Below are 20,853 nucleotides of genomic sequence, written 5' to 3' on the forward strand. Positions count from 1 at the left end.
GCCTTGGGAGAGTGTAAGTGTCCAGGAAATTATCCATTTCTTCTAGATTTTCTAGTTGATTTGCGTAGAGGCGTTTATAGTATTCTCTGATGGTAGTTTGTATTTCTGTGGGGTCAGTGGTGATATCCCCTTTATCATTTTTTATTGCATCTATTTGATTCCTCTCTCTTTTCTTCTTTATTAGCCTTGCTAGCGGTCTGTCAATTTTGTTGATCTTTTCAAAAAACCAACTCCTGGATTCATTGATTTTTTGGAGGGTTTTTTGTGTCTCTATCTCCTTCAGTTCGGCTCTGATCTTAGTTATTTCTTGCCTTCTGCTAGCTTTTGAATGTGTTTGCTCTTGCCTCTCTAGTTCTTTTAATTGTGATGTTAGAGTGTCAATTTTAGATCTTTCCTGCTTTCTCTTGTGGGCATTTAGTGCTATAAATTTCCCTCTACACACTGCTTTAAATGTGTCCCAGAGATTCTGGTATGTTGTATCTTTGTTCTCATTGGTTTCAAAGAACATCTTTATTTCCGCTTTCATTTCGTTATGTACCCAGTAGTCATTCAGGAGCAGGTTGTTCAGTTTCCATGTAGTTGAGCGGTTTTGATTGAGTTTCTTAGTCCTGAGTTCTAGTTTGATTGCACTGTGGTCTGAGAGACAGTTTGTTATAATTTCTGTTCTTGTACATTTGCTGAGGAGTGCTTTACTTCCAATTATGTGGTCAATTTTGGAATAAGTGCGATGTGGTGCTGAGAAGAATGTATATTCTGTTGATTTGGGGTGGAGAGTTCTATAGATGTCTATTAGGTCCGCTTGGTGCAGAGAAGAGTTTAATTCCTGGATATCCTTGTTAACTTTCTGTCTCGTTGATCTGTCTAATGTTGACAGCGGAGTGTTGAAGTCTCCCATTATTATTGTATGGGAGTCTAAGTCTCTTTGTAAGTCCCTAAGGACTTGCTTTATGAATCTGGGTGCTCCTGTATTGGGTGCATATATATTTAGGATAGTTAGCTCTTCCTGTTGAATTGATCCCTTTACCATTATGTAATGGCCTTCTTTGTCTCTTTTGATCTTTGATGGTTTAAAGTCTGTTTTATCAGAGACAAGGATTGCAACCCCTGCTTTTTTGTGTTCTCCATTTGCTTGGTAGATCTTCCTCCATCCCTTTATTTTGAGCCTATGTATGTCTCTGCATGTGAGATGGGTCTCCTGAATACAGCAGACTGATGGGTCTTGACTCTTTATCCAGTTTGCCAGTCTGTGTCTTTTAATTGGAGCATTTAGTCCATTAACATTTAAGGTTAATATTGTTATGTGTGAACTTGATCCTGCCATTAGATATTAACTGGTTATTTTGCTCGTTAGTTGATGCAGTTTCTTCCTAGCCTCGATGGTCTTTACATTTTGGCGTGTTTTTGCGATGGCTGGTACCGGTTGTTCCTTTCCATGTTTAGGGCTTCCTTCAGGGTCTCTTGTAAGGCAGGCCTGGTGGTGACAAAATCTCTAAGCGTTTGCTTATCTGTAAAGGATTTTATTTCTCCTTCACTTATGAAACTTAGTTTGGCTGGATATGAAATTCTGGGTTTAAAATTCTTTTCTTTAAGAATGTTGAATATTGGCCCCCACTCTCTTCTGGCTTGTAGAGTTTCTGCCGAGAGATCTGCTGTTAGTCTGATGGGCTTCCCTTTGTGGGTAACCCGACCTTTCTCTCTGGCTGCCCTTAAGATTTTTTCCTTCATTTCAACTTTGGTGAATCTGGCAATTATGTGTCTTGGAGTTGCTCTTCTGGAGGAGTATCTTTGTGGCGTTCTCTGTATTTCCTGAATTTGAATGTTGGCCTGCCCTACTAGGTTGGGGAAGTTCTCCTGGATGATTTCCTGAAGAGTGTTTTCCAACTTGGTTCCATTTTCCCCCTCACTTTCAGGCACCCCAATCAGGCGTAGATTTGGTCTTTTTACGTAATCCCATACTTCTTGCAGGCTTTGCTCATTTCTTTTTCTTCTTTTTTCTTTTGGTTTCTCTTCTCGCTTCATTTCATTCATTTGATCTTCAATCGCTGATACTCTTTCTTCCAGTTGATCGAGTCGGTTACTGAAGCTTGTGCATTTGTCACATATTTCTCGTGTCATGGTTTTCATCTCTGTCATTTCGTTTATGATCTTCTCTGCATTAATTAGTCTAGCTGTCAATTCTTCCACTCTTTTTTCAAGATTTTTAGTTTCTTTGCGCTGGGTACATAATTCCTCCTTTAGCTCTGAGAAGTTTGATGGACTGAAGCCTTCTTCTCTCCTCTCGTCCAAGTCATTCTCTGACCAGCTTTGATCCGTTGCTGGCGATGGGCTGCGCTCCTTTGCAGGGGGAGATGCGCTCTTATTTTTTGAGTTTCCAGCTTTTCTGCCCTGCTTCTTCCCCATCTTTGTGGTTTTATCTGTCTCTGGTCTTTGATGGTGGTGACGTACTGATGCGGTTTTGGTATAGGTGTCCTTCCTGTTTGATAGTTTTCCTTCTGACAGTCAGAAGGACTGTCTGTTGGTCTGTTGGAGATTGCTTGAGGTCCACTCCAGACCCTGTTTGCCTGGGTATCAGCAGCAGAGGTTGCCGAAGATAGAATATTGCTGAACAGCGAGTGTATCTGTCTGATTCTTCCTTTGGAAGTTTCCTCTCAGGGGTGTACTCCACCCTGTGAGGTGTGGGGTGTCAGACTGCCCCTAGTGGGGGATTTCTCCCAGCTAGACTACTCAGGGGTCAGGGACACACCTGAGCAGGCAGTCTGTCCCTTCTCAGATCTCAACCTCCGCGTTGGGAGATCCACGGCTCTCCCCAAAGCTGTCAGACAGAGTCGTTCGCGTCTGCACCGGCTCCTGCTACTTCCCCTGTTGGTCTTCAGCTGTGCGCTGTCCCCAGAGGTGGAGACTACAGAGACAGGCAGGCTTCCTTGAGCTGCTGTGAGCTCCACCCAGTTCGAGCTTCCCAGCGGCTTTGTTTACCTACTTAAGCCTCAGTAATGGCGGGTGCCCCTCCCCCAGCCTCGCTGCTGCCTTGCGGATAGATCGCGGCAGACTGCTGTGTTAGCAGTGAGGGAGGCTTCGTGGGCGTGGGACCCTCCCGGCCAGGTGTGGGATATATTCTGGTGTGCCTGTATGCTTACAGCGCAGTATTGGGGTGGGAGTTACCCGATTTTCCAGGTGTTGTGTGTCTCAGTTCCCCTGGCTAGGAAAACGGATCCCCTTCCCCCTTGCGCTTCCAGGTGAGGCGATGCCTCGCCCTGCTTCAGCTCTCGCTGGTCAGGCTGCAGCAGCTGACCAGCACCGATTGTCCGGCACTCCCTAGTGAGATGACCCCAGTACCTCAGTTGAAAATGCAGAAATCACCGGTCTTCTGTGTCGCTCGCGCTGGGAGTTGGAGACTGGAGCTGTTCCTATTCGGCCATCTTGCTCCGCCCCTCCTGGAAATTTTAAACATCCAACTTTATATGTAAGATTACAAATAATAGTCTCTTAGACTAACCTATGGAGTGTAGAAGGTGAGATAAAATTATACACAGTAGAAATTAAAGGAGTATAAAAATATATACAAAACAGAAACTCAGCGGAGCCAAGTTTCTCCTTTGAAAGAGGAATACAATGGTTACAATACAGTGAGGTTGACAAGGAACAAAGCAGAGAAGGGACAGTTAAATAATATTAGAAATAAGGAAGCATAATCATAAATCCAAAGAAAAAATGAGATAATCAAAATACTATAAGGAGGTCTATTCCAATACATGTGAAAACTTAAATTAAATATGAAAGTTGTAGAAGTATATAATTTACTAAAAGTATACTTGGAACAAGTAGAAAGCCTTTGGGTTAATACTTGAAACTTCCTCTGATGATTTTATAGTCAAGTTTTACTGAACTTTCAGGAAACAGATTTATCAAACTATAGAATAATAATAATGTGCCCTAATTTGTTTTATGATCTCAGAAATTTCTATTATGAAATCAGGAAATGACAGTATAGGAAAGCTGAATTATTGGCTGAACTGTGTTATGAGAACATGCATATAATTATCCTTAAAGAATCTGCGAATACTTTGGGAGGCCGAGGTGGGCGGATCACGAGGTCACGAGATGGAGACCATTTTGGCTAACATGGTGAAACCCCGTCTCTACTAAAAATATTAAAAATAATTAGCCAGGCATGGTGGCACATGCCTGTAATCCCAGCTACCTGGGAGGCTGAGGCAGGAGAATCGCTTGAACCCGGGAGGCAGAGGTTGCAGTGAGCCGAGATTGCACCACTGCACTCCAGCCTGGGCAACAGAGCAAGACTCCATCTCAAAAAAAAAAAAAAAAAAAAGAATCAAACAACGTGTATGTAAGATAGATCATGACCAACTTGTTTGTATTCCAGTATTTCAAGGCTTGTCTATCATCAAAAAATCTAAAATGGTGTTAAAGAGAATAATGATATGATCATTTTCATACATTGAGAATAAAGGCATTTGATACAATTTTTAAATCATTCATGGAAGAACTCTCAACAAACAGTAATAAAATAGATATTCTTTAATTGTTCAATGTTCGTATCATAAGCCTAGAGCAAATATCATTATTGAAACTGGAATATACATGAATTACCTTTTAACAACAGAAACATGAACCATGCTTATTATCACTGCTTCCCTAAAGCATTTTAATAGAGAACCTAGCATATGGCAGGGGGATAAGAAAAACAAAATGTGTGAGGATTAGGAAATAAAACTCAAAACTGTCATTATCTGTATGTTAGATTATTTTTTCATATAGAAAATTCAAAGAATCTACAAGGAGATTTTTTAAAACTAGGAAGATCACTTACCAGAATAGGCAAATGTAACTTAAATATTTAAAATTCAATATAATTTCAGCATACAATATATAGAGCACATAACTTTAAATTACTACTTATAGTAGCATCAAAAAATTAAAATATAATAGATAAATAGATAATAGATTAAAAGATAATAGATAAGAGATAAAGATAATAGATAAAGATATGAATGAACTGTATGGAACTGTATAAAGAAAATTATAAAACTCAAGTTAAATACACCTGTATTTAAATAAATAAATAATAAACTCAAATAAATACACCAGTATTCATGGATTAGAATGTTCAATGCTGTAAAAAAAGTTTTCCACAGATAAATTTACATATTTCATGTGACTTCAATAAAAAATCAACTAAAGTTTTCATAGAGATTGAAAAGTAAAATTTTAGTTTTATATGGAAGAGTCAAGGATCAAGAATAGCTAATCTCCCCAAGAGGAAGAAGAAGAAGATGGGAAGTGCTTGCTATAGGGAACATCAAAACGAAACCAATATCATAGTGGTACAGGGGTAGATAAATTGACCAAGGAATAAAATAGCCTCAAAAAAGTTTCATAGATGAATCGTTATTGGATTTATGATGAAGATGTTATTGAAGTTCTTTGGAGATAGAAAGTTATTATTCAGTAAATGATGGAATGATTGAATATCTGTATGAAATATTCCAAATTGTATCTCTCCTTAACACAATTCACAAAAATTCATTACAAATGTATTAAAAGCTTAAATATGAAAGGCCAAATGTAGAAACTAAGTATTAAAAACATTTAAGTATTAATATATACAAATATATATTTGTATTACAAACAAATACGTAATTAAAAACATTTAAGTCTCATGTCCTTTTAACATTTCAAAACCAATCGTGTCTTCCCAACAGTCTCCCAAAGTCTTAACTCATTCCAGCATAAACTCAAAAGTCCAAGTCCAAAGTCTCATCTGAGACAAGGCAAGTCCCTTCCACATATGAGCCTGTAAAATCTAAAACAACATAGTCACTTTTAAGATACAATGAGGGTACAAGCACTGGGTAAATGTCTCGATTCCAAATAGGAGAAATTGGACAAAACAAAGGGGCCACAGGCCCCATGCAAGTCTGAAACCTGGCAGGGCAGTCATTAAATCTTAAAGCTCCAAAATGATCTCGTTTGACTCTATGTCTCACATCCAAGGCATGCTGATGCAAGGGGTGAGATCCCAAGCTCTTGGGCAGCTCTGCCCCTATGACTCTGGAGGATATAGCTGTTGTGGCTGCCTTCACAGGCTGATGTTGAGTGCGTGCAACTTTTCAAGGCACATGGTGCAAGTTGTTGGTAGATCTACTTTTCTGGGGTCTGCAGGATGGTGGCCCTCTTCTCATAGCTCAACTAGGCAGTGTGCCAGTAGAGACTCTGTGTGGCATATACAACCCTACATTTCCCTTCTGCACTGCTCTAGCAGAGGTTCTCCATGAGGGCTGTGCCCCGTAACAGACTTCAACCTGGACATCCAGGTGTTTCCATACATCCTCTGAGCAGAGGTTCCCAAAGCTCAACTCTTGTCTTCTGTGCACCTGCAGGCCCAATACGATGTGGAAGCCACCAAGGCTTGGGGTTTGCATCTTCTGAAGCAACGACCTGAGCTGTACCTTGGCCCCTTTTAGCCACAGCTAGAGCTGGAGCAGCTGGGACACAGGGTACGAAGCCCTGAAGCTTCACAGAGCAGCAGGGCTCTGAACCCAGCCCAAAAAGCCATTTTTCCCTCTTAGGCCTCTGGGCCTGTGATGGGAGGGGCTGTTATGAAGATCTATGACATGCCCTGGAGACATTTTCCCCATTGTCTTGGCTCCTCATTATTTATGCAAATGTTAGCAGCTGGCTTGAATCTCTCTTCAGAGAAATGCTATCTTCTTTTCTATCACATGGTCAGGCTGCAAATTTTCCAAACCTGTATGCTCTGATTCCCTTTGAAACATTAGTTCCAATTTTAAACCATCTTTGTGTATACATACAACTGAATGCTTTCAGAATAAGCCTGGTTAAAACTTAAATTCTTTGCTGCTTAGAAATTTATTTCACCAGATACCCTAAATCATCTGCATCAAATTCAAATTTCCACAGATCTCTAGGGCAAGGGTGACATCACACCAGTCTCTTTGCTAAAGCATAGCACAAGTGACCTTTACTCCAGTTCCCAGTAAGTTCCTCACCTCTATCTGAGACCACTTCAGCCTGGACTTCATTGTCCACATCACTATCATCATTTTGGTCAAAACCATTCAACAAGACTCTAGAAAGTTCCAATTTTTCACTCATCTTCCTGTCTTCTTCTGAGCCCTCCAAACTATTTTAAACTTTGCCAGTTGCCCAGTTCCAAAGTCAGTTCCACATTCTCAAGTATCTTATAGTAATGCCCCACTACCTTGGTAGCAATTCTATTATTTTTTATTTCTTTTTCAGTTTGTTATCTGTTGGCATATAGAAATGCTACTGATTTTTTATTACTTTGTACCCTGCAACTTTACTGAGTTGATCAGTTCTAATAGTTTTCTTGCAGAGTCTTTTTCAAATATAAGTTCAAATAATCTACAAACAAGGATATTGTACTTCTTCATTTCAAATTTGGATGCCCTTTATATCTTTCTCTTGTCTGATTGCTCTGTCTAGAAATTCCATTACTATGTTGAATGAGAGTAGTGAAAGTGAGCATCCTTGTTGTGTTCTAAATCTTAGAAGACGTTTTTCAGTTTTTCTCCATTCTGTGTGATATTAGCTGTTGGTCTGTCCTACATCACTTTTATCCTGCTGTGGTATGTTTCTCCTGTCCCCGGTGTTTTGAGGGTTTTTGTCATGAAGGGGTAATGAAATTTGTCAACTTGGTGTTCTACTCTGCTGTGGCTTTGCTGGTACCTCAGGTGCAAGACAAAGTCTCCTTTACTTTTTCTTCTGCTTTTCACAAGCAGAAGATTTTGCTCCATAGCCACCACAGCTGGTAATGTGCTGAACCTTACCTGAAGCCAGCAAGTCTCAGAGGGTCACCCAAGGCCCTCAATGTAGTACCTGGGTATTGCTGCTGGTTATTCAGGGTTCAAGGGGGCTCTTCAGTTAACAGGTGATGAATGATGCCAGGACTGAGTACTTACTGATTCCATGGGGCTGGATCAAAATGTCATTTACTTTGTTAGGTAATATTCAACATCATCAAAACTTTGGGATTTGCAGTTCCTTTAAGACCTTATCTTATAAATAGACACTAACCTTTGTTGTCTAAACAGGAAATAGTAGTGGCTTCAATTAAATTGTGCTAGAAAGTAGTTTTAAATCAATAATCATTTTCTAATATATGAATTTCTTAATTTTTCAACTTTGGAATTAATGTACAAAGGTATCAATTTGAAAGCTACTTCAACTCAAAAGTTGAGTCTTGCTAAATATGGTATAATGAAATGAATATGAGAGGTACTGAAGAAATAATGTAATGTAGTGTCCAGGTTATACATATGTAATAAAATCAACAGCATTAATCACTTATCCAAAGATAAGTTAATTAGCTAAGTAACAACTGAATTATTTTCAAACCGGATTTATAAATTACTTTCCATGTTTTTATCCAAAGTGGTATATAGGTTTAACTAATACAATTTTAGATCTTTATTTTTTTATTATTAGCTAAATAATTCTCACACTGATTAAAATAGCAAGGATATATAATTCCCATTTGATGATACCTCTTATCTGCCATAGATATGTAAGTTCTTACATATATAAGTAAACAAAGTAATATGATTAAATATTTATTGATCACTAAAAATAATAAGTAGTAATTCAATTTTAAAGTGAATACTATTAATACATATTATATTATTAAAAATAAACAGCTTGAATTGGCTATAAAAATTATAAATTTATAATTAAGTATGTCAACATTAAGTGGAATTTTTGAATAGTAGTGATTGAAAAACATTCATAGTATATGTATATATGAACTTAATAGTATCCAAATTTTCAAATATCTACCTACATGTATATGCATCTGTTAATATTATTTAGTCTATATGCATTAAATTTGTAGCTATTGATAACTTTTGGTAAATTTTCGTCAGAATACATTTAAAAACAGTAATGTCTATCATGATGGTGATTAAGAAATGCTGTGTTTAATCAGGTGTCACATGCCTTTTTAATCCTTATAGAACAAAAGGAACATTTGATCATCTCAAGTGGTTCTTAGTTATCATCCATCTTATATTGTGATCAGAAAATAAGAGATGATACAAAGATATCTTTAATAATTAAGCACATGATTACAAATATTTCTTATTTTAATTTTCTTGAGGATTCAAAAAAAATGAAATATACATTTAAAGCCAGTTACTTGCAGGTATTTTGAGCTAATGAAACTTTTTTTTAAATTTTAAGCAGAAATTCAACTGTATGTGTCCAGATTCCCACAGTAAGGCTTCTTGATGGTGAGGAGATTCACCCTCTTTCCGTGAAATTTCCAAAAGGCAGAGTCATCCCAGGCTCTCACAGTGGAATTAATAATAAGCTCACTTGCCACCTCAGTTTCAAGTCATCTAAACCTGTGTCATTTTTTACCGATCTTCTTTTCTGTGATGACAGAAAAAACTGGTAAGATATCTAAATGTAGGTTATTTTGTATCTGACATTAAAGAATAATATATTTATATTTTACACCATGGTAAAATGTTAAAAAGAGAGGGATCTAATATCTAATACCTTAGACATTAAGATTATTTCTAAAGTTCCAAATGTAAGTGTGCTCTCACAAAAAGCAGCATAATAGTGGCTACCAATTTATACTCTGGAGCTATACTGCTTGGGGTCAAATCCAGGCTTTGTTAACATTACTTCTGAGACGCTCAGTTTCCTCATCTGTGAAATGGAGCTAATAGCAGAACCTGTCCCATCTGTCATCATGAAAAGTACAGTGAGTTAGTAATTATTGAGCAACTGGACAGGAAATAACCCAAAGGAAATGCTAAATAAGTGTCAACTGAAAGTGAGAAATATCAACATAATGATTTCCCTGCAATATAGCTTTGTTACTCCATCTCACTCTGTCGCTCAGGCTGGAGTGCAGTGGCCAGATCTCAGCTCACTACAAGCTCCGCCTTCCGGGTTTACGCCATTCTCCTGCCTCAGCCTCTGGAGTAGCTGGGACTATAGGCGCTTGCCACCTCGCCTGGCTAGTTTTTTTGTATTTTTTAGTAGAGACGGGGTTTCACCGTGTTAGCCAGGATGGTCTCGATCTCCTGACCTCGTGATCCGCCCGTCTCGGCCTCCCAAAGTGCTGGGATTACAGGCTTGAGCCACTGTGCCCGGCCCCAGGAGATTTCAAATACACCTTGGTGAAATATTTCTGGATATCTTCTCTTGTAGGACCAGAAGTAGCATTTTTACATCATATCCTGAAATAACTTGACTGACTAAATGGCAAGAGGTTGAAGTATAGAGCTATCAAGTTTGTTTAAAAGGCTTATAATGAAAAGTAAAATTAGTGTCAGAGTATGTTCTTTATGTGCTCATTTATTAACATGTAGAGGCGTTATTTGTATATTTGTAGTCAAAGGACTGATTCATGTGTTTGGAATTAGGAGAGGGACATCTCTCTTCTTAATACATAGAAATATCTTCTTAATACATCATATTTCACAAAACCCCATTTAATTCCTCAGCAGATTTGCGATAAATTAGAGCTATTGGAACTAATTTAGAAACTATGCAAATCATAGATGAGCAACAAAAGACTTTTCTGTACACCCAGATAAACAAGGCACTAAGACCCTAAGCATTCCCAAGAGCCTTAATACTGGCAAATCCTTTTACTGGTGACTGGTTAACTCCTTATCTGGTTTTCTATAGTGAATACGATCAGATCCTCTAACTCTTCTCTACTCTCCAATGCTGTCCTTGCCTTTCTCTCTTTAGGCGTCCCATTTCTGATCTCATTGAGATAAATCAGGTATTCCAGAAAGGAATTCCTCAAAAGCTTCCTTTTCACTTTAGAATTTCTATGAAATAAATTATACTCATTTATTATTGGTAATCGATTAGCATATATTTTTTTTGTAGGCAAACCATGTGTGTACTCTGCCCAAGATTTAGGGAAAGAAAGGGGGCAAATTCTTGATGGATGTCAGTGTGGTAGGTTTTTTGCCCTATGTTGAAGCCTTTATTTGCATCTGGTTTGTTCATATTGAAGCCCATGGTCCTTACTAAAAATATGACACTGATTTCTCGATTTTCTTGCCTTCTTTTACTTTGCAAGATACTTTCATAATGTGGCTTCTCTTGGGGGCTAACATGCTTGGCTTTTAATTTTGTTTTCTTTAGATTTTGTCACATTTGGATTGGCTCAACCAGCTGGAAATCTATGAATAATAGCAAGAATAATTTCTGCTAATCTGTCTGCTTTCCTGTCCACAATAATGGGCTCGCAGCTCAGAGATTGTATACCCTACTTGCGTCCTACCCAAATTCTCCAAAAAGTCTGGGGATAGAAGTTTTATTCAATTGGTGCAAAAGCAATTGCAGTTTTTGCCATTATTTTCAATGTCAGAAAAACTGCAATTATTTTTGCACCGACCTAAATATATATCTATGTGAGAAACGGTGATGTGAACAAGGAGTACTATAAACAGTAAAATGGAGCATGAGGTATGGAGGCTAAAGCAACCCATATTTTAATGGCATTTTTGATGTTATGGTTTGGTGAATTCTGGCAAGACAGTTGGGAGATGAAACTGAAAAGGCAGCAGGAACAGATTGTGAAAGTCATCCATGCTCTGCTTTGGTAACCATGAGTGAGAAATAGGGTGAGAACCAGGAGAGTGTGATGTTATGGATATCAAGGCTTGAATAAATACAGGAAGCATAAGGTCTACAGCTATTAATTAGTACAAGTCAGGTACTACTCATAGGCTAGATCTCATGGAATCCACACAGTAGTCCTGAGAAGTGGGTTTTTTTGTTTGTTTGTTTTTTGTTTCTAGATTATCATCTCTGTTTTACAGAAGAGGAATCTAAGGCTCATAGTGTGACATAATTTGTCCAAACTCACTCAAACATTAAATGGGGGAGCCAAGAATGGAAACCATATTTTGGTTTCCAAAGATTTTCCACTTAGTCACCTTATTTTAAATACCATTTAGACTATAAATGATTATATAGAAATTTTTATAATAAGCATATACTTTTAAGGATTACACTACTATATGTCATATATAGATTTTCCAAAGAATAAGAGATGTTTTCTTTCTTTCCTACTCTTCTGCATGTATTTCTGTCTCTCTCTCTCACCCCCACACACACCCACATTAGTGAAACTTCTATGTTTCCCATATAGTAATGATAGAATTACAGTCTACTCAATAAGTACTGAGACATTATTTATTTATTTTGCTCAATATATTAATTAATGAGGCAAGATCTCATGAATTGTCTCTATGGTTATAGCATAAAATCAAACAAATATGAAATGTGACTGTGTATTCAAAGAATGTAGTTGTTGTGGTTCCAATGACATCAGGAGCAATGGACCTGCACATTTGTTCTTGGCCAGTGTTCAGAAGTGTCAGTGTCTCATACAGTTTGGCTGTGTCCCTACCTAAATTTCGTCTTGAATTGTAGCTCTTATAATCCCCATGTGTCATGGGAGGGACCCAGTAGGAGGTAATTGAGTAATGGAGGTGGGTGGTCCTGTGCTGTTCTTGTGATAGTGAATAAGTCTCACGAGATCTGATGGTTTTATAAAGGGAAGTTCCCCTGCACACTCTCTCTTGCCTGACACCATGTGAGATGTGCCTTTGCTTCTCCTTCACTTTCTGCCATGATTGCAAGGCCTCCCCAGCCATGTGGAACCGTGAGTCCATTAAACCTCTTTTTCTTCATAAATTGCCGCATCTTGGCATTTCTTCAGAGCAGTATGAAAATGAACTAATACAGTAAATTGGTACCACAGAGAGTGGGTCACTGCTGTAAAGATAGCCAAAAACGTGGAAGCAACATTGGAACTGGGTAACAGGCAGAGGTTGAAACAGTTTGGAGAGCTCAGAAGAAGATAGAAAAATGTGTGAAAAGTTGGAACTTCCTAGAGGCTTGGAGGGCTCAGAAGACAGGAAGATGTAGGAAAGTTTGGAACTTTCTAGAGACTTGTTGAATAGCTTTGACCAAAATGCTAATTGTGATATGGACAACAAAGTTCAGGCTGAGGTGGTCTCAGATGGAGATAAGAAACTTGTTGAGGACTGGAGTAAAGGTCCCTCTTGCTATGCAAAGGGATTGGTGGGATTTTGCCCCTGCGCTAGAGATCTGTGAAACTTTAAACTTGACAGAGACGATTTAGGGTATCTGGCAGAAGAAATTTCTAAGTGGCAAAGTGTTCAAGAGGAAGCAGAGAATAAAAGTTTGAAAAATTTGCAGCCTGATAATGCAGTAGAAAAGAAAAACCCATTTTCCAGAGAGAAGTTCATGTCAGCAGCAGAAATTTGCATAACTAACAAGGAGCCAAATGCTGATCACCAAGACAATGGGGAAAATGTCTCCAGAGCATGTCAGAGATCTTCACAGCAGCCCCTCCCATCACAGGCCTGGATGCCTAAGAGGGAAAAATGGTTTCCTGAGCCAGATCAGGGTCCCCCTGCTGTGTGCAACCTAGGGACGAGGTGCCCTGTGTCCCAGCTGCCCCAGCTGTGGCTAAAAAGGGTCAAGGTATAGCTCAGGCCATGGCTCCAGAGGGTGCAAGCCTTGGCAGCTTCCATGTGGTATTGAGCCTACAGGTGCACAGAAGTCAAGAGTCGAGGTTTGGGAACCTCCCCCTAGATTTCAGAGGATGTGTGGAATCACCTGGATGTCCAGGGATAAGTTTGCTGTAGGGTGGAGCCGTTATGGAGAACCTCTGCTAGGACAGTGTGGAAGGGAAATGTGGGGTCAGAGCCCCCACACAGATTCCCCATTGGGGCACTGCTTAGGAGAGCTGTGAGAAGAGGCCCACCATCCTCCAGACCCCAGATCCATCATCCTCCAGACCCCAAATCCACTGACAGCTTGCACCATGCACCTGGAAAAGTTGCAGATCCTCAATGCCAGCCTGTGAAAGCAGCCAGAAGGGGGGCTGTAACCTGCAGTGCCACAGAGGTGGAGCTGCCCAAGACCATGGGAACCCATCTCTTGCATCAATGTGACCTGGATGTGAGACGTGGAGTCAAAGGAGATCATTTTGGAGCTTTAAGATTTGCCTGCCCTGCTGGATTTTGGACTTGTATGAGGCCTGTAGCCCCTTTGTTTTGGCCAATATCTCCCATTTGGAATGGCTATATTTACCCAATACCTGTTCCCCCATTATATCTAGGAAGTAATTGACTTGTTTCTGATTTTACAAGCTAAGAGGTGGAAGGGACTTGCCTTATATCAGATGAAACTTTGGACTGTGGAATTTTGAGTTAATGCTGAAATGAGTGAAGACTTTGGGGGACTGGTGGGAAGGCATGATTGGTTTTAAAATGTGAGGACATAAGATTTGAGAGGGGCCATGGGTGGAATGATGTGGTTTGGCTGTGTCCCTACCCAAATCTCATCTTAAATTGTAGCTCCCATAATCCCCATATGTCGTGGGAGGGACCCAGTCAGAGGTAATTGAATCATGGGAGTGAGTTTTTCCTTGCTGTTCTCATGATAGTTAATGAGTCTCACAGGATCTGATGGTTTTATAAAGGGCAGTTCTCCTGCACACACTCTCTTGCCTGCTGCCATGTGAGATGTGTTTTGCTTCTCTTTTGCCTTCCACCATTATGGTGAGGCCTCCCCAGCCAGGTGGAACTGTGAGTCCATTAAACCTCTTTTTCTTTATATATTACCCAGCCTTGGGTATTTCTTCATACAGTATGAAAATGGACTAATACAGTGTCATTAACAGCAAAGCTGATACTGAAGTGTCTGCTCTATGAATTTATTGGCACACAAACTCCTGGAAAGTACCTGATTTAGTTGTCCACTCAAAACCAATAAAAATCAATTGTTTTCCTAATCATAGATGAGATATAGCATAGTAGAATGATTGACTTTTTCGTAAAAATAACTAACCACATTCTTGCTTAATTTTGCAAATTACCACATTTAAGGAACTAGATTATATATATCCTCTGCCTTTAAAACAGGCACAATAAAAATTTTGCACATAAAGATAAATTAATGCATTTATAAGTGTTTTAAATAATAAAATTATAATTCTTACATTTTTCATTGATGTTTTAATTAATCACTACATTCAAACTTTAGAGATAAAACTCATAGACTTTGTTGCAAATGTACTTAACATTTTTCTGATGAGAAATGTATTTTTAAATAGGCAGGTCTGATGTTTAAAATTGAGAATATACAGCTGTTAGTTATATTAGCTCTTTTCCTCTATTCAGTAGCATTTTATCAACCATATTATGAGTTTATAAACACTTTTGCTGCATAGTAAAGCTTATTATACTTAATCTTATTGACAATCACTTAAATGGAAATTATACTATTTTTAGAAAGCATTCAATACAATTAAGAATTGAGGAATAATGAAGGTAATTCTAAGTATTGTTCTGCTCAGTGCATAATTTGACATTTGTGTAGAGTGCACTTGGCACCTTTGGGTCAGTCGCTAGTACTTTAAAATGTATATTTAGCATGCCTCTTTCAGATACCTTCCTGTTTTTGAATGGATAGGAAACAGCATCACATAAAGGAGACTAGCAGAGAATGAATCAGATCCAGAGTCAAATCAGTTTGAAAGCACTTATTCACTCAAGTTGGCAATGCCACCTTAGGAACTGTAGTGTAAATTAATACCTGCATTTTATGTGCCTTTTTGGAATATTTGATATTGGATATTTAAAATAAATATGTAGATATATTTGAATGTATATTTAACTTAAGGCTTATAATAAGCAAGTAATGTGAATCACGTACCTCTGAGGGATACTACCAGGTAGCTACAGGCTACTTTTGAGGTACTCAAGGCTCTCCTTATGGAGTAAGAAGAATTACTAAGGATATATTCATCTTCTGGAGACTCTACTCTTAGTGCAAACCATTTACAATGATCCATCTCAAATTTTAGCATCGTGGCAACAAAAGGCAGGCAATGGGAAATCTTAGTATCCATTTAATTGTTCATAACTGAAGTTAGTATTGTAATATTACCTCAAAACATTATTTGTCATGGTTTGGGAGCTGAGTTATGCATAATACCATACACTTGTCCACATTCCTTAGTGTTGTATGTATAGATAGAACAAGCAGTGAGAAAGGGAGTAGAGTTCACATGAGACCGCTCTGTGTTCTGATATAATCATCTGCTCTGTATTCTTTGTCCTAGCCCTGTGAAAAGCTGTTTGTAATGGCACCTTCATCCGACAAAGAGCATTATTTTCATGGTTAATCTGTTCAAACAAATCATAGTCTCTATTACAAGGTAGAATGTTTCATTTATATTTAACAAAAAATATAATACAGGTGTGTCATAATAAACTATAAACATACGATGTTCATAACCAGAAGTTATTCATCATTTACTTGTAGCAACATGGTGGAGTTTAAAATTTGCATAGAAATGCAAAAGCTGAGAAACAGTTAAGGTAATATTTACCACATCTTCCCAGATTATTAAAATTATAGTACTTTTAACACCAGGTAGCAGAATAAAAGTTAACCACAGATGTAGTTTTTCTAATATCCTTCTTTTTCTTTTCTCTAACCTCATCCTCTTTGGAATCTGTGAAGTTGGTTGGAGAACCTCTGCCTTCCTTAGAGATTTTTCATTTTAAAGGAAATTCCAATGTCCTGTCCTCTTTATCTCCCTTACTGGTTGTGAGCACCTTCCTGATTGCTGTTCTTCAGAGAACTCCTAGAAGGTAGATGCCCATGCAGTCTACTGCTACCTTAGGACCGCTTAGTACAGCCCTCTCCATCTCATCTTCCTCAGACCCACCGTGGCTACCCAGTTTCTCACCTATTTGTAAATATGAACTGATTACTCAATAAAATACCTAGCCATTAGTTATTGATAAGTGTTGCTGTCCGCAATTTGGACATTGCATATTAGATAGGTGATATTTAAATGTATGCTTTATGCTTACAAAGGGTGTTATTAGAAATCAAAATGCATTTACTTTTCTTCAAGTTAAAAAGAAAAGACTAATATGTGCAATTAAATTAAATGTTTTTTCTGTTTAAAAATTTCTGTTCAACTTAAAACCAACTTTATTATTTCAATTCTTCATTTAAACATTTTATTAAATGTATTGAATTGTTTTCTCTTCATGTCCTTAATTTTATGTAATTTAATTATTTAAATTTATTTAACCTTTACCTGTATCCTGAACATTTTTAGTTTTTTCAACCGGATAGAAACCAATATAAAATATTCTTTTGTAATACTGTTTTCAGAATTTCAGCAGGCTTAAAATTCATCAGTTTAATGCTTGAAAGTTATTTAAAGATGAATATTATTATGAAGAATATTGGAGAACTTATTCAAGCTCTTACTATTTTTTCTAAATTTTTAAATTATTTTTATTTTTTATTATTATACTTTAAGTTCTAGGGTACATGTGCACAAGGTGCAGGTTTGTTACATATGTATACTTGTGCCATGTTGGTGTGCTGCACCCATCAACTCATCAGCACCCATCAACTCGTCATTCACATCAGGTATAACTCCCAGTGCAATCCCTCCCCCCTCCCCCTCCCCCATGATAGGCCCCGGTGTGTGATGTTCCCCTTCCCGAGTCCAAGTGATCTCATTGTTCAGTTCCCACCTATGAGTGAGAACATGCGGTGTTTGGTTTTCTCTTCTTGTGATAGTTTGCTAAGAATGATGGTTTCCAGCTGCATCCATGTCCCTACAAAGGACGCAAACTCATCCTTTTTTATGGCTACATAATATTCCATGGTGTATATGTGCCACATTTTCTTAATCCAGTCTGTCACAGATGGACATTTGGGTTGATTCCAAGTCTTTGCTATTGTGAATAGTGCCGCAATAAACATACGTGTGCATGTGTCTTTATAGCAGCATGATTTATAATCCTTTGGGTATATACCCAGTAGTGGGATGGCTGGGTCATATGGTACATCTAGTTCTAGATCCTTGAGGAATTGCCATACTGTTTTCCATAATGGTTGAACTAGTTTACAATCCCACCAACAGTGTAAAAGTGTTCCTATTTCTCCACATCCTCTCCAGCACCTGTTGTTTCCTGACTTTTTAATGATTGCCATTCTAACTGGTGTGAGATGGTATCTCATTGTGGTTTTGATTTGTATTTCTCTGATGGCGAGTGATGATGAGCATTTTTTCATGTGTCTGTTGGCTGTATGAATGTCTTCTTTGGAGAAATGTCTGTTCATATACTTTGCCCACTTTTTGATGGGGTTGTTTGTTTTTTTCTTGTATATTTGTTTGAGTTCTTTGTAGGTTCTGGATATTAGCCCTTTGTCAGATGAGTAGATTGCAAAAATTTTCTCCCATTCTGTAGGTTGCCTGTTCACTCTGATGGTAGTTTCTTTTGCTGTGCAGAAGCTCTTTAGTTTAATGAGATCCCATTTGTCAATTTTGGCTTTTGCTGCTGTTGCTTTTGGTGTTTTAGACATGAAGTCCTTGTCCATGCCTATGTCCTGAATGGTACTACCTAGGTTTTCTTCTAGGGTTTTTATGGTATTAGGTCTAACATTTAAGTCTCTAATCCATCTTGAATTAATTTTCGTATAAGGAGTAAGGAAAGGATCCAGTTTCAGCTTTCTACTTGTGGCTAGCCAATTTTCCCAGCACCATTTATTAAATAGGGAATCCTTTCCCCATTTCTTGTTTCTCTCAGGTTTGTCAAAGATCAGATGGCTGTAGATGTGTGGTATTATTTCTGAGGACTCTGTTCTGTTCCATTGGTCTATATCTCTGTTTTGGTACCAGTACCATGGTGTTTTGGTTACTGTAGCCTTGTAGTATAGTTTAAAGTCAGGTAGCATGATGCCTCCAGCTTTGTTCTTTTGACTTAGGATTGTCTTGGCAATGTGGGCTCTTTTTTGGTTCCATATGAACTTTAAAGCCGTTTTTTCCAATTCTGTGAAGAAAGTCATTGGTAGCTTGATGGGGATGGCATTGAATCTATAAATAACCTTGGGCAGTATGGCCATTTTCACGATACTGATTCTTCCTATCCATGAGCATGGTAAGTTCTTCCATTTGTTTGTGTCCTCTTTGATTTCACTGAGCAGTGGTTTGTAGTTCTCCTTGAAGAGGTCCTTTACATCCCTTGTGAGTTGGATTCCTAGGTATTTTATTCTCTTTGAAGCAATTGTGAATGGAAGTTCATTCCTGATTTGGCTCTCTGCTTGTCTGTTACTGGTGTATAAGAATGCCTGTGATTTTTGCACATTAATTTTATATCCTGAGACTTTGCTGAAGTTGCTTATCATCTTAAGGAGATTTTGGGCTGAGACAATGGGGTTTTCTAAATATACAATCATGTCATCTGCAAACAGGGACAATTTGACTTCTTCTTTTCCTAACTGAATACCCTTGATTTCTTTCTCTTGCCTGATTGCCCTAGCCAGAACTTCCAAGACTATGTTGAATAGGAGTGGTAAGAGAGGGCATCCCTGTCTTGTGCCAGTTTTCAAAGGGAATTCTTCCAGTTTTTGCCCATTCAGTATGATATTGGCTGTGGGTTTGTCATAAATAGCTCTTATTATTTTGAGGTACGTTCCATCAATACCAAATTTATTGAGCGTTTTTAGCATGAAAGACTGTTGAATTTTGTCAAAAGCCTTTTCTGCATCTATTGAGATAATCATGTGGTTCTTGTCTTTGGTTCTGTTTATATGCTGGATTACGTTTATTGATTTGCGAATGTTGAACCAGCCTTGCATCCCAGGGATGAAGCCCACTTGATCATGGTGGATAAGCTTTTTGATGTGCTGCTGAATCCGGTTTGCCAGTATTTTATTGAGGATTTTTGCATCGATGTTCATCAGGGATATTGGTCTAAAATTCTCTTTGTTTGTTGTGTCTCTGCCAGGCTTTGGTATCAGGATGATGTTGGCCTCATAAAATGAGTTAGGGAGGATTCCCTCTTTTTCAATTGATTGGAATAGTTTCAGAAGGAATGGTACCAGCTCCTCCTTGTACCTCTGGTAGAATTCAGCTGTGAATTCATCTGGTCCTGGACTTTTTTTGGTTGGTAGGCTATTAATTATTGCCTCAATTTCAGAGCCTGCTATTGGTCTATTCAGGGATTCCACTTCTTCCTGGTTTAGTCTTGGAAGAGTGTAAGTGTCCAGGAAATTATCCATTTCTTCTAGATTTTCTAGTTGATTTGCATAGAGGTGTTTATAGTATTCTCTGATGGTCGTTTGTATTTCTGTGGGGTCGGTGGTGATATCCCCTTTATCATTTTTTATTGCGTCTATTTGATTCTTCTCTCTTTTCTTCTTCATTAGACTTGCTAGCGGTCTGTCAATTTTGTTGATTTTTTCAAAAAACTAACTCCTGGATTCATTGATTTTTTGGAGGGTTTTTTGTGTCTCTATCTCCTTCAGTTCTGCTCTGATCTTAGTTATTTCTTGCCTTCTGCTAGCTTTTGAATGTGTTTGCTCTTGCTTCTCCAGTTCTTTTAATTGTGATGTTAGAGTGTCGATTTTAGATCTTTCCAGCTTTCTCTTGTGGGCATTTAGTGCTATAAATTTCCCTCTACACACTGCTTTAAATGTGTCCCAGAGATTCTGGTATGTTGTATCTTTGTTCTCATTGGTTTCAAAGAACATCTTTATTTCTGCCTTCATTTCGTTATGTACCCAGTAATAATTCAGGAGCAGGTTGTTCAGTTTCCATGTAGTTGAGCGGTTTTGATTGAGTTTCTTAGTCCTGAGTTCTAGTTTGATTGCACTGTGGTCTGAGAGACAGTTTGATATAATTTCTGTTCTTTTACATTTGCTAAGGAGTGCTTTACTTCCAATTATATGGTCAATTTTGGA

General features: G+C 38.2%; 1 protein-coding gene across 1 annotated transcript in view; it reads left to right on the forward strand.

Moving 5' to 3' along the window:
• CFAP47 (cilia and flagella associated protein 47) overlaps positions 1 to 20,853 on the forward strand; it is a 508,878-nt gene that overhangs the window by 127,300 nt on the left and 360,725 nt on the right. Inside the window, exon 26 of the mRNA XM_030933635.1 lies at positions 9,241 to 9,450. Within this exon, the coding sequence (XP_030789495.1) occupies positions 9,241 to 9,450 (210 nt within the window). The remainder of the gene's footprint in view (positions 1 to 9,240; positions 9,451 to 20,853) is intronic.

Source organism: Rhinopithecus roxellana, chromosome 7 (assembly GCF_007565055.1).
Source record: "Rhinopithecus roxellana isolate Shanxi Qingling chromosome 7, ASM756505v1, whole genome shotgun sequence".
Taxonomy (NCBI): Eukaryota; Metazoa; Chordata; class Mammalia; order Primates; family Cercopithecidae; genus Rhinopithecus; species Rhinopithecus roxellana.